At 35.5% G+C, this 14,286-nt stretch overlaps 1 protein-coding gene across 3 annotated transcripts in view; it reads left to right on the plus strand.

Annotated features, from left to right (window-relative positions):
- CAAP1 (caspase activity and apoptosis inhibitor 1) overlaps positions 1–14,286 on the plus strand; it is a gene marked incomplete at both ends in the record, with an annotated part of 59,543 nt that overhangs the window by 22,955 nt on the left and 22,302 nt on the right. For 2 of the 3 annotated variants that reach the window (XM_080709387.1, XM_080709388.1), the window contains one exon: positions 13,051–13,124. In XM_080709387.1, coding sequence (XP_080565513.1) covers positions 13,051–13,124 — 74 coding nt within the window. Of the gene's footprint in view, positions 1–13,050; positions 13,125–14,286 lie in introns of those variants that run through there. The other variant, XM_080709389.1, reaches the window with a different exon arrangement.

The raw sequence follows: 14,286 nt of genomic DNA on the forward strand, positions 1-14,286 counted from the left end.
CAGAGGAGTAGGTGGCAAAAATCTATTTTGTTGGCTCTCGATTGAGGTTCTTGACAGTTTCTTTTGCTGAACAGAAGCTCTTCAGTTTCATGCAGTCCCACGTATTGATTCGTCTTTTAGTTCTTATGCCTTTGAGGGCTTGTTGAGAAAGTATTTATCTGTGCCTATGTGTTGCAGTGTTGGACCTATGCCCTCTTCAAGAAGCCTCAAGGTCTCTCTAATTTCCAAGTCTTTGATCCATCTTGAATTGACTCATGTGCAGGGTGAGAAAGTGGGATTAATTCCTAATTTTCTTCATATGGTTAACCAGTTTTGCCAATACCATTTGTTGAACAGGCTGTCTTTTTTCCAGTGTATGTTTTTGGGCCCTTTGTCAAAGATGAATTGGCTGTAAGTGTGGATTTGTTTCCGAGTCTTCTATTCTGTTCCATTGGTCTATGTATCTGTTTTTGTGCCAGTAGCGTGCTGTTTTTATTACAATGGCTTTGTAGTATAGTTTAAAGTCAGGTATTGTGATTCCTCCTGCATGGTTTTTGTTGCTGAGAAGTACTTTGGCTATTCTGGGTTTTTTTTATTGTCCCAAATGAATTTAAGGACTGATTTTTCCATTTCTGTGAGGAATGATCTTTGTAATTTAATGGGTATTGCATTGAATCTGTAGATCACTTTTGTGAGTATGGCCATTTTGATGATATTTATTCTGCCTATCCATGAACAGGAAATATCTTTTCATCTTGTAAGATCTTCTTTGATTTATGTTTTCTTTTTGTTTTTTTGTTTTTTTTTGTTTTTGTTTTTAATTTTTTATTGGTGCACTGTATTCATACATCATAGTGGGATACAAAAAAACTTTTGTAGACATACATGCACACATCGCCCAGTCAGCCCCCACCCAATCCCCACCCCATTCCTTCCCCATCCCTCCTTCTCATGCTTGGCTTTGTGGTTGACATCTAGTATTATAGCAATTTATCCAAAATTAAAAATGATAATCTCACATAACAGTTTCATTTGTCTGATACCAAGCTTTTGATAACTTAAAGATAACATTTCAATATTTCTTTTTGCTTTCTTTCTTACCAGAGAATATTTTTTCCTTTTTTTTAGATGAAACTAACATATATTTATATATTTATTTTTCAGAAAAAATCTATCCTAATATGGAATATGGACTCTAGATACCCAAAACGATCTTGAAAAAGAACAAAGCTAGAAGATATATATTTTCTGATTTCAAACCATATAAAGCTACAATAATTGAAACAGCGTAGTACTGTTATAAAGGCAGATATATAAACCATTGGAGTTAAATAAAAGCCTAGAGATACATTCTTCCATGTCAAGTTATTTGTGACAAGCTTTCCACGAACATTTGGTGGAGGAAATAATAATCTTTTAACTAAATATTGTTGAAAAATAATAATTACATGAAAAAGAATAAAATTGGACCCTTACCTAATCAACATATACAAATATTAACTCAAAATAGATAAAAGACCTAAATATAAATCTTAAGATTATAAACTTTTAGAAGAAAATCTGGGTCATAAAACCTCACAACATTGAAATTGGCAGTGATTACTTGGATATGATTTCAATGGCACAGGCAACAGAAGGGTATACAAACTCCCTAAAAAATAAAATATTGTATATCCAAAGACAATGTAAACAGAGTTAAAAGTTACTGATAGAATGGGATAAAATATTTCCAAATGCTATATCTGAAGGTATATTAATATTCCAACTAGAAATCCTAAAAATTAACAATAAAATCAAACAATACAATTTAGAGATAGGTATAAGACTAACATAAATAATGAATCTCCACAGATAACTAATCTTACTTGTTTGTTGGATGGAAAATCTTGTTTCTCTGGTTCTGGTGTGTGTTACCTATTTCTTCTTTGTAGTTAATCTCTTTGAGTATTTTCTCTAGTGCTGGTTTTGAAGACATAAATTCCTTCAGTTTCTGTTTGTCATGGAAGCTTCTTATTTCTCCATCTAATTTGATAGAAAGTTTTGCTGGGTAGGAAATTTTTGGCTAGAAGTTGTTTTCTTTCAGAGTTTGGAATATGTTACTCCAAGCCCTTCTGGCTCTCATGACTTGGTTTGGGAAGTCTGGAGTGATTCTAATTGGTTTGCCTCTGAATGTCACTTGGCCCTTTGTTTTTGTTGCCTTTAAGATTCTCTGCTTGGCTTCCACATTGGTCATTTTGACAATTATGTGGCGTGGGGATCCTCTTCTCGGATCCTGTCTAAAGGGAGTTCTATAAATTTCCTGGACCTGTGTATCGACCTCTTGCTCTATGTTTGGAAAAATTTCTGCTATTACTTCCTTGAAGAGATTGTTGATCCCTTTGGTTTCACCTTCTTTTCCCTCCTCTATTCCAATTATTCTTAGGTTAGCTCTCTTAAAATGGGCCCATATTTCTTCAATGTCAGATCCCTGCTGTTGGATATTTTTTTGTATATTAGAAACTATGCGTTCATTTTTGGATTGCTCATCTTCTAAGAGTGAGATTCTATTCTCCATGTCATCTGATCGGTTGTTTGTACTTTGAATTGAGGCCTTTACTTCATTAATTGCATCTTTTATCTCTTTTTGGCTCTCTCTGAATTCTTTTCGAAACACCTCTATTATTTCTACAGTTATTTTCCTGATTTGATCTTCTATAAATCTCTGAATTTATGTTTTATCAGGTTCTGATGTTGTGGGGTTGTGGGCATTCATTCCTCCATTGTTATTCCTCTTTCCCATGATTTCGGAAGTTTGTGCCTTCTCTGGGTTCTTCCTTGGGTCACTACGACTTCACTTAAGGTGCTGTGGATCTCGAGTCTGTGGTATCTCAGTCCCCACTACTCCTTTACTGGAATGTATCGCAGAGTCTCAGACCCTGGGAGTCAATCGAGGCTGCTTTAGACCATGGGGGGTGCCAGGTTGGGCGTTCTCCTATGGTGTAATATCTCTGCCACCACCACTCCCCCACTGGGTCAAGTCCCTGGGAGTACAGTACTGGGATTTCTCCTCTAGGGGTCCCAATTTGACTCACTGTTGAGTGTGCAGATGGAGCTGTCATGGACTTGGTGAATTCGCTGCTGCTGCCTCCGGTAGCAATATGGCGCTGCTGCCGCGCCCTCAGCCGTGAGGCTGGCGTATTTCTTTTCTGTTTTTGAACTCCACTCTGGGTTCCTGCAGGGTGCGCTGAGCCCAGCCCCTGGGAGCTTTAGATGCTCACTGCGCCGAGAAATCTGCCGAATCCCACCCGGCTGTTCCGCAGCGGCTCTCCTTGGCTCGCTGTCTGCTGCTCCTCTCTGGAGCTTGGTAGGCTGTTGAGTGTGTTGGTCTGGTGCCGTCCGGTGTTAAGTGTTATTACTTCTCTGGTTTTGAGCTCCGCTCTGAGTCCCTGCAGCGTGTGCTGAGCTCAGCCACTGGGAGCTTTAGATGCTCCCTGCGCCGAAAAATCCCGCCTGGCTGTTCCGCAGCGGCTCACCTCAGCTCGCTGTAGCTGTCTGGTGAACTCGCCGGTGCCGCTGGCAGTAAGGTGCTGCTGCCATGTCCTCGGGCGTGAAGCCGGCGTGTCTCCTCTGTGGCTCTGAGCTCCGTTCTGAGACCCCCTCCTCTCTGGGGCTGGTGATTTTTTTGTTTTTCTGGTGATGGTGTTTTCTGGCTATGAAAGGTGTTGATTTTGTGGTAATAGAGATTGGTTGTTAGCGGGGCTCTTAAGCCCCGCTTTTCTCGGTCGCCATCTTCCCGGAAGTCTGCCTATGTTTTCAATGTTTTATAATTTTCTTTGTAAAGGTCTTTTACCTCCTTGGTTAAGTTTATTTCTAAGTATTTTTTTTTATTACCTAAGGCATATATCTTTATTTTTTCCAATTTTATTCAATAAAAATAGATTAAAAACATCTATGTGAAGCAATCTGTTATCATGAAAAATTTGATCTTTTTATTAATGTGAAATGTATATTCCTATATTACAGTTTTGATCAGAAAGGGTATAACATTGATAAAATTGTCTAAGAAGCTGTGGATTTACCTCTTTCAACATGAGGTACATGTATATAAGTATGGTATTTAATATTCCTATATGTATGGTTTTCTTATATTCTTTTATACATTTTGTTTGGTGCTAGGAATTGAATACAGGGGCATTCTACTTCCAAGCTATGCCCCCCAGCCCTGTTTTATTTTTTATTTGGAAATAGGGTGTCATTAAATTGTTGTCTCAGTAAGTTGCCAAGGCTAGCTTTGAACTTGCAATCCTCCTGTCTCAGCTTCCCAAATATTTGCATTACAGAAATGTGCCACCCCACTCAGCTCCCGTTAAGGGTTTTAAGGTAAAGAAGTATACACATATGTCTGTGCACAAGTTATAAAAATTCTAAAATTATCATTGTACTTTTACATTATTTCATCACATTGCCAGCTTTATGTATTAAAATTTTCTTTCTCCTCCAAGCTCAGATTTCAAATGTATGCTTGTCTTCCCAGACTTCTCTGACCTCTACTACTGTTTAAAAGATTATTTGCTTACTCTTACCTTAAATTACTCTTACCTCAAACTAGCCGGGAGTGGTGCACGCTTGTAATCCCCGTGCTTGGGAGCCGGAGACAGGAGGATCAAGCAGGTTCGAAGCCAGCCGTGCTGGCTTTAAGAGACCCTGTTTCCAAATAAAAATATAAAAATAGGTCTGGGAGTGTCGTCTGGAGGTAGAAGGGCTTCCAGAAACCCCAGTACCACCAAAACAAACAAACAAACAAACAAACAACAAAAATCTTACTTTTTACTACAAGGTAATAGCTACTAGTTCTTATTTTTTGTATATGGTATTGGGGATTGAACCCAGGGACATTCTATTTCTGAACCATAGCTCAGCCCAATTTTTAAAATTTTTATTTTGAAGCAGAGTCTCTCTAGGTTGATGAGAGTCTCACTATTTGCTGAAGCTGCCCTGGAATCTACGATTCTCCTGTCTCAGCATCCCAAATATTGGAATTAGAGGCATGCACCACTACACCCAGCCAATGGTTACTATTTTTAATTGATTAGAGTAAAATAGTATGTTTCTTAAATAGGAACCCTTCAAATCAAGAGTCGTTTCCTTTATTCTGTTTATAGTTAGTGTTGATACTTTAGAACAACAACAAAAAAAGAACATAGTGCACAAATGTAGGGGGCTTAATGACTGCTTTGCAGGTGTTTATTTTTGAAAACAGACCATTTTGCTGGCTTAATCAGTTGTCCTATTGAGGGCAACAGCTAGAAGTGTATGTGTGTGACTACTTTTTAGTTGCCAAACCCTAACAGTGGTATGTGGTAGGACTGTGTTGTTTTTGTTAGTTTAATAAATATATGGAGTTAAAAATTTATTCATTTACATGGCCCTGTTGGAAGCCAGAGATTAGCAGTTGTGTTGTTTTCCTACTAAACTATCCTAATATAACTACTAACCATATTTTGTTTTTGGTAAGGACAAGTATCCCTAGCAGTTTTAATGAGTTCGAGCTGTCCAGTGGGTTCTCCTCAGCTGTCAATAAAGTACCAAGAATTTAATTTATTTCAATTTGAGTAATTATTCCTAAAATATGCATGAATAAATGACTTCTAGAGGGGTAATGGTATTCAGCTCAATGCTAAACTCTCAAATGTCAACAAAACTTGAACTTGTTGAGAATAAGAGAGTCCTTCAAAAACCGCTGTTATTCAACTTGAATGCAATAAAGTATTGGAGTACAATTCACAGTCCCCTGGAGAACTGGAATACTGGGTACTATGAATGTATAGTCTGTACCTAAGTATTTTAATCAGTAGGTATAAAGTTCAGGCCTCAGGTAGACCTGGTCTTACTGAGAATGATACACTTAGGAAATTGACCTGTGACCCATTCTACTCTAATATAACCACTCTGGAAATGTAAAAGGTTGTTGTATAACAGTTCTTGTTTGTTTAACTCTGTTGTGAAAAAATTTTAATGTACCAAAAAGTAGTACCATGAACATACCTATTACCACTTTGTCCCCTTCATATTGTCATTATTACTATTGTAGTACTGGTACCTGAACCCAGGAGCATTCTCTGAACTACAACTCTAACCCAATTTTATTTTTTATTTTGAAACAGGGTCTCATTAAGAAGTTGCAGAGGGTCTTGCTAAGTTGTGGAGGCTAGCCTTTAACCTGCAGTCCTCTTGTCTCAGCCCCCTGAGTACTAGCATTATAAGCATGTGCTACCGTGCCCAGTCCCTCAATATTATTTTAAATTTCCTTCTCCCAACGTTTCCCAATCTGATTATTTTGAAGCAAAATGTGACCTATTTACTTCTAAATGGGAAGCAGATAGGCACCTTTCCAGAATTTCTAGACCATTCTCTAACTTGAGAGTGAGCTTCTCAAAGGCTTCAGGTGGGATCTTCATCTTAATCAGGCTATTCAACCTGCCACTTACGATTCCCCATGGGGCACTTTGAGGGACTTGGGAAGCATTATTTTCTGTCTTTGTAACTGTCTCTGCACAGAAAAGTTGTGTGTTCTTTGTATTACAGAAACATAATTTTTAACTACTCTTTGTCATTTTTTCATCATTTGGTTAACTTCTTTCATCCCACTGCTCAAGCACTAAGTTAAGGGATTATCAGGTATTTTTTTCTCTTTCCTCATGACTTATTTTTGAAATTGAAGTTTCTTATAATAATTGATTTATTGTGTTAATTGTTCTTTCCGTTTCATTTAAAAATAAATCCACCAATGTTAACAATGTGCTAAATTGGTTGTTAATGACTGTTCTCTAATAATCTGTGTGCTTTCCCCACCATTTGAACTGTTTGCTTACAAAGTCACTTATGCCTGTTTCCAGTGCAATTATTGTAATTGTGCAATTTAGATAAATATAAATAAACAGGTGAAATATTAATCTGAGAAGAGTAGTTGATTAAGTTGAAAGCTTTGGAAATAATGAACATTAAATTGTGAAAAAGTTGTGGTCAATTAGCTGTAGTAAACAACAAGAAAAGCTGAGAGGAGACATTGGACAAATAAGTTTTGTTTTTTTTTTTTGTACTCAGATTTTTTTCACTTTAAATAAGCCAGAACTAGAAATGTGAACATTGGTTTGTATATGTAATATTAAAGGTAAGGCCATGGCCCTATACATAAAGATTGGTAAATTATAGGAATATATATATATATATATATATATATATATATATATATATATATATATATATAATGTTAACTAAAATGCTTAAAATTATATGATAATTTTTGAAATTATTTCCTTGCATTAACAAATATTTTTTCAGGTACATGACATTTTCTGTCTGAATTACATAAAAAGGATTTCACTCTATTTGGGGTTTTTGGATGTTTTTTGTTTGTTTTGATTTTTACTTTATTTTTGTGGTACTGGGGATGGGGCATTTTATCTCTGAGCTACATCCCCAGCACTATTTTTATTTATATATTTATTTATGACTTTTATGGTACATTATAGTTTTACATCTTAATGCATTTCATAATGATAGTATACACAGCACTTAGTGGGCTTTCCTCAGGTTCCTTCTCCACTTCCAGTTTTTTATTTTTGTTTTGAGACAGTGCCTCACTCAGTAGGGTGGTGAGTGTCTCACTACTTGCTGAGGCTGTCCTAGAACCTGTGATCTTCCTGTCTCAGCCTCAAGTACTGATATAATATTCATGCTCACCATGCCGGGCTTGGTTTTCACTTTTTATTATGAAAAATATCAAGCATATAGAAAAGTAGAAAGAATCGTATAATGGAATACTATATTCTTGTTACCTAGATCCAACAGTTAAAATTTTCTATATTCACTTTATTTTCTTGTAGTATTTTCAGCAAATTATAGACATTTTGACTCTAAATATTTTTTTAATTTGTAGAAAATAAAGATGTGTAGCCATTTTGTCTTTTATAACACCCCCAAAATTTGCAGTTGTTCTCCATTACCATATGATATTTACTTTATGTTCAGATTTTTTTCACATTATCCCACAATGTCTTTTACTTTTCTTTTTTCTCTCTTCAATTCCTAGGGATTGAACCCAAAGGCATTTTACCTCTGAGATATGCCTTTAGTCCTATTTTATTTTATCTGCAAATAATCTTGCTAAGTTGCCAAGGCTGGCTAAGAACTTGCAATCCTTCTGTCTCAGCCTGCCAAGTATTATGATTATAGGTGTATACCACCATGCCTAGCTTCCCCGTTCCTTTTTTTCCCCTCTGGGGATGCTGGGGATTAAACTCAGGACTTGTTGTGCATACAGAACAAGGCAAGCACACTATCTTTTCTTTACTTTTTTTTTTTTTTGTGGTACTGGGGGTGGAATCTAGGGGCTTTCTACCTCCAGGCTATACTCCCAGACCTATTTTATGTTTTTATTTGAAAACAGGGTCTCACTAAGTTGCTGAGAGCCTCACTAAGTAGCTGAGGCTGCTTTTGAACCTGTGCAATCCTCCTGTCTCAGCCTCCCAAGCGCAGGGATTACAAGCAAGTGCCACCACGCCTGGCTATCTTTTCTTTTTTTGATGGTACCAGGGATTCAGGAACTGAACCCATCCAGGGCATTTTACTTCTAAGCTATATCTCCAGCCCTTTTTATTTTATTTTATTTTTTATTTTGGAACAGGGACTTGTTAAGTTGCTGAGGCTGGCCTTAAACCTGTGATTATCCTGTCTTGGCATTCTAAATACTACAATTATAGGCATGTGCCACTGTATCTGGAAGGCTAGCATTTTTAACAGAGCCCCACAGCTTACCAAGGATCTGACCTTTGGCAAGTTGTTTAAACGTCCTGGACCTTAATTTCTTTATCTGAAGAATAGAATCTTACCTCAAAAAATGTTATGAATGATTAAATCAGAAAATGATTGAAAGTTCTTAGAATTAGTACTTGCCACACAGTAAACATTGAAAAAAATGTCACTGTATTTACTGTGGAGGTTTTGTATGTGTGTGGGGGGATACTGGGGAGTCAACACAGGGGTATTTATCTCTGAGCTGTACTCTCAGACCTTTTTATTTGGAAGTAGGTCTCACTAAGTTACCGAGAGCCTCACTAAGTTGCTGAGGCTGGCTTCAAACCTGTGTTCCACCTGTCTCTGTCTGTTAAGACTTGGAATTACAGAGATGCACTACCACACCTATTTTGGAGTTTTTAACTGTGAATTTAACAGTGATTCATCTAAATTTTCACTTTACACTGATGAATAATGGATATTTTCTCTCCACTTCATTTATGTAATAAAAGCCTAAAGAAAGCAGTGAAATGCCTATCTTAACGTATATTCAAACATTGTGGTTTGAATATACATTTCTTTAATAAACATATGATGTAGAACTTTGCTATCTGCATATCTTCCTTGGTGAACTGTCTTAATTTTTAACTTAAAGATTCTGTTGTTTTCTTCTTCTTATGATTTCAGAATTCTTCCAGATACAACTATTTTGATGCAAGTCCTCACTAGATTGCTCAGGCTGAACTCCTGGGCCTTTTCCAAACAGAGGAGGAACGGTCTTTGGTAAAGGGTATACAAGTAGCTGTATTCCCCTGGTAGAACCTCCAAACTCTCAAGGTGTATTTGTAGGACAATGTAGGATAGTCAAGTTTCCAAGATTCCAGAAACATCCAAATGAAGTGCTGCACATGGCAGTCTGCCTTTTCTAAAAAAAAAAAAAAAAAAAATTGAACTCTGATGTTGGTTTGAGAACTTACATTTAGAGAATTTAAATTTAGAGGTACATGTAGGGCTGTCTTATAATTGAAGGCTGTGATTGTAAATTAAGCGTAAGCTTTAAAGAAAGAATACTGCAGATGAATGAAGGGAATTAGAAAAATGAAAACAGATTTACTCTTGTTTAAATGGAAAGGAACACAAAAACTCATGTGGAATTTATATTTCAAAGTGCCATTGGCAGTATGTTTCCTACTCTTACCCTCTTTCCTCTTCAATTTCTTAAAAGTATCAAAATAGACATTTAAGAGGCTGAGACAGGAGGATCTGGGTTCCTAGCCAGCCTCAGACACTTAGTGAGGCCTTCCCCAACTTAGTGAGACACTGTTTCAAAATAAAGAAAAAAAATAAGGCAAGGGTTGTATCTCCGAGGTAGGATGCCTCTTGGTTCCATCCCCAGTACAGAAAAAGAAAAAAAAAAAGATATCTGATAGATATATTATTTTTGTGTGTGTGTATATGTGGAACTAGGGATAGAACCCAGGGGCTTTTCTACCTCTGGGCTATACTCCCAGACCTATTTTCTATTTTATTTGGAAACAGGGTCTCACTAAGTTCTGAGAGCCTCACTAAGTTGTTGAGGCTGGTTTTGAACCTGTATGATCCTCCAGTTTCAGCCTCTCAAGAGATGGGATTACAAGTGTGTACCACTTTTGTATGTTGTAGTTTCCTCACTTTAAGGAAGACATTTTCTTTTTTTTGGTAAATGTTTTGGCTTTCATACTAATAGAAATCCTTAAATTCTATTAAAGGACTGTGAATATGTATGATAATCTTCATTGTAAAGCCTACATCTTAGAAAGATTAGCTAGTACTGATTTTTAAAATTTAAACTACCAAAAACTACCTGGGTTTCTTTGATTTTGCTTTTTTACTTTAGTTACTACTGAAAACATACCTAGCTTTTCACTTTTCTACCACAGGGTGGCATACTGTACCTACTGTCTGAAATTCTGTTTGGTGAATAACAGCCTAATCAAACCCAACAAAAATAAAATTATATAAATTCATATTGGACATTCAAATAGATTGTTTGTGACAGCAGATCATTTTTATATAGTATATTGATTTTATTTGAAGGGTATTTAAGGGGCTTCAATTCATTTTTCATCATTATTTAAAAACTATTTGGAAGTAATTTCAGACTCATTAAAAGGTTGCAAGAATGACTGCTAAGAAACATTCATATAGCCTTTATCTGTGTGTACCATTAAGTTTATTCCATTTGCTCACCTTTTCTTTATATGTACATATTTACTTTTCTGTGAAACTTTTTGAGGCTAAATTAAATACATCATGACACTGCCTCTACATGCTGCTGTGTGTTTTATGAAAGATAGTGCTATTCTACTATGTAACCACAGCAGGTATTAAGTTCAGGAAATAACATTGATAAAATGTTTTTATCTAATTTTTCAATTTGCCTTTTGATTCATTAATGTCCTTTATAGTTTCCTCTCCACTTCAGTTGTCTTATGTCACTTGTAACTCTTTAACTGTCCTGGCCTTTTATTCTTCTTTAACCTACAATATTTTCACGGCCTTTTATTTTTTCCTAATATAAACATCAAACTTCACTTACTAGACTATTTCTCATTTTTATTTTAGGTTTGTCTGATGATACTTTATAATACAGATTATATACTCTCAGCCAAAATACATAAGTAATGTGCTTTTCTTAGGATATTATGTATGTCCATCTTCCTTTTACTGGTGATGTGACATAGTCTGTTTAAATTATTTTTTATAAATTAAATTTGTTTTAACAGATATAACAGAATTGTATATATTAGTGGGGTGCTGTGTGATATTTTGATACATGTAGACAAAGAATTAAGTGCCATTTAAGGATATATAAAAGCAAACAAACATTTTCTCTAAAGGATGATGCTTAGATTAACACTCTCAGTGGGTAAAATCTAATTTGCTTGGAAGGCTTGGGGTATAGTATTTTAACATTATTCCTGTCCCTGGATTGCTGAGGAGAATTGTTGATGATTTTCTTGGAATCTAGTAGTCATTTTGGTGAGAGAATAAAGTCTGAGTAGGTAATTTTAGGAAAAAATAAAGAGGCATAAAATATGGAGCTATGGCAATTAATTATAAATCTCAAACTGTGCATTGTGATGCACGCTTGAAATTCCAGTACTGGGGAGGCTGAGACAGGAGAATTGTGGGTTCTTGGCCAGCCTCAGCTACTTAGTGAAGCCATCTGCAACTTAGTGAGACCCTGTTTCAAAATAGAGAATAAAAAAATAGGGCTGAGGATACAGCTCAGAGTTAGAATGCCTCTGGGTTTAGTCCCTCCCTGGTACTGCAAAATCGATTAATCTATCTCAGATGTATTAATTAATATCAAAGGCAAATAATTTTTTAGTTTGTTTTGTGCTTATGTTATAAAGTTTTAATAAACTTTGTGCTTATGTTAGGAAGTTTTAATAAAAATAAACATGCATGCCACATGGGTTGACTAAAAAGTATTATAAACTTTTCAAGGAAATAATCATAATATTTTTTAATCTTTGCATAATTTGAGGAGGTTGATGCTGTTATCTGGCTAGAAATAATTTTGTGAGTAGGAAAATTTCCCATATATTTCTAGGGTGTTATAGGATATGTCTAGAAATTATCAAAATGCGATAAACTATTTTGAAAAAATAGCCACTTAATCTCATTTGGATATTTTTAACTAATTTTTTGATTGCTGAAAAGTATTTTTAGCATCAGTATTAAGATGGTATAATGCTATCATTAGAAAAGTCTATCCATTTAGTTTGCAGATTTTATAGAACACAGTGAATTGAAACTTTTTTGCATGATTTTATATTTAATCCATTTACTTCGATTACATATGTATATTACATATAAATTATGTATTTTCTACATACTGTAGACATCAAAGCATTTGAAGTATGAAATTAGATGAATATGAAGTAATTTGAATGTCCAAATGCCCATTAAATTTAACAGTGGAACTTGAAACATTATAGGATACTGCTGTGAGTTGTGATTTCTCTCATCAGCTACCCTGCTGAGTACTGGAAGGGAAAAAGAATTACCACCATGTTCCTTCCAGGTTTGCCCCTTGGTTTTACAAAGAATATACTACTTAAATTGTATGCAGCTGATACTTTTGACTCTAGTATACATATTTCTTAGTCTCTAGAGTGCACTAACTGTTACTTTAGGGCATAGAAGACTGTTGTTTCTTCCTCTGTGCCTAACTTAATTCTAGGAACTTGGACAGTATATATTTGATTGAATGTAGTTTTAAAATATATTTTTATTTTCATTTTTCAGACAGGACACCTGTATAGATTCTACTTCATCTTCGAGAGAGAGCAAAAAACCTGAAGGTTTGGAATTAAAACAAGGTATGGATCAGCACTTAAGTTTTGTATAGCATTTATTGATAATATATTTTCACCAACTTACCCCATTTTGCAAACAGGTGACCCTTGGTCTAAGATTAAAAGAAAAAACATACCCTTTATGACTCCTTTAGTTATTAGAGTAGCCAGTTATACCTAGTGATGTGTGATTAAATACTAATGGCAACAGAAAGGTTTTTTATCATCTTGAATAGTTTTTTATTTCTTTTTCCAAGTCTGGGGATGGAACCCAGGGGCATTCAACCTCTGAGCTATAGCCCCTGCCCAATTTTTTATTCTTTATTTTGAAACTGGGTCTCACTAAGTTGCCGAGGGCCTCACTAAGTAGCTGAGGCTGTCTGTGAACCATGATCCTCCGATCTCAGCCTCCCAAATGCTGGGATTACAAGCGTGTGCCACCACGCCCGGTTTATCATCATGAATAGTTTTAATTCAGTAATTTCTATTATATATTCTCAGTTATAAGACACTGGATTTATGTTAAGTGGGTATCTTTGGGTTGTATGTAAGAAAAAAAAAAAGCCAGAAAGTTGTATAACTTTTCCCCTTAGATATTTTATCCTTCTTTGTTTTCTTTCTTGATTTTTTTGACAGTCATGGGGATTGCATTCAGGGGTGTTCTATCTCTGAATTATACCTCTGGCCATATTTTATTTTTTATTTTGAAACAGGGTTTTGCTAAGTTGTTGAAGGCCTTGGTAAGTTGCTGTGAGGTGGTCTTTGAACTTGTGATCCTCCTATTTCAACCTCCCAAATACTGAGATTACAGACATCCACCACCACACACAGCAGAAAGTGCTTTCTTTAAATGATAGCTTTTGATGTAAACAGCAGAAATAAAGTGATTTTAATTCATTTAAGCCTCATTAACAACAAGGTTACTAAAGCTACTCTTTTAAATATAAGAAAAATTGAAAGTAAAATAAACTTGTATTCATTACTCAAATACCATTCAGTATTTTTCTTTGTTCCTGGTAAAATTAGCTCAAAGTAGTAAGAATCTGTTGCAGCCAATAGGACTAAATTATGTATTATGTAAGTATCTATTCTTTGATGGTTAAGAAAAGCTTCTGTAAAATTTGAGTCATAGGGACTTATTTGGTCTGGTTGACAGTTTTCTTGGGCAGACTTTTTAATACTGTGA

Source organism: Muscardinus avellanarius (genome assembly GCF_963383645.1).
Source record: "Muscardinus avellanarius genome assembly, chromosome: 13".
Classification (NCBI taxonomy): domain Eukaryota; kingdom Metazoa; phylum Chordata; class Mammalia; order Rodentia; family Gliridae; genus Muscardinus; species Muscardinus avellanarius.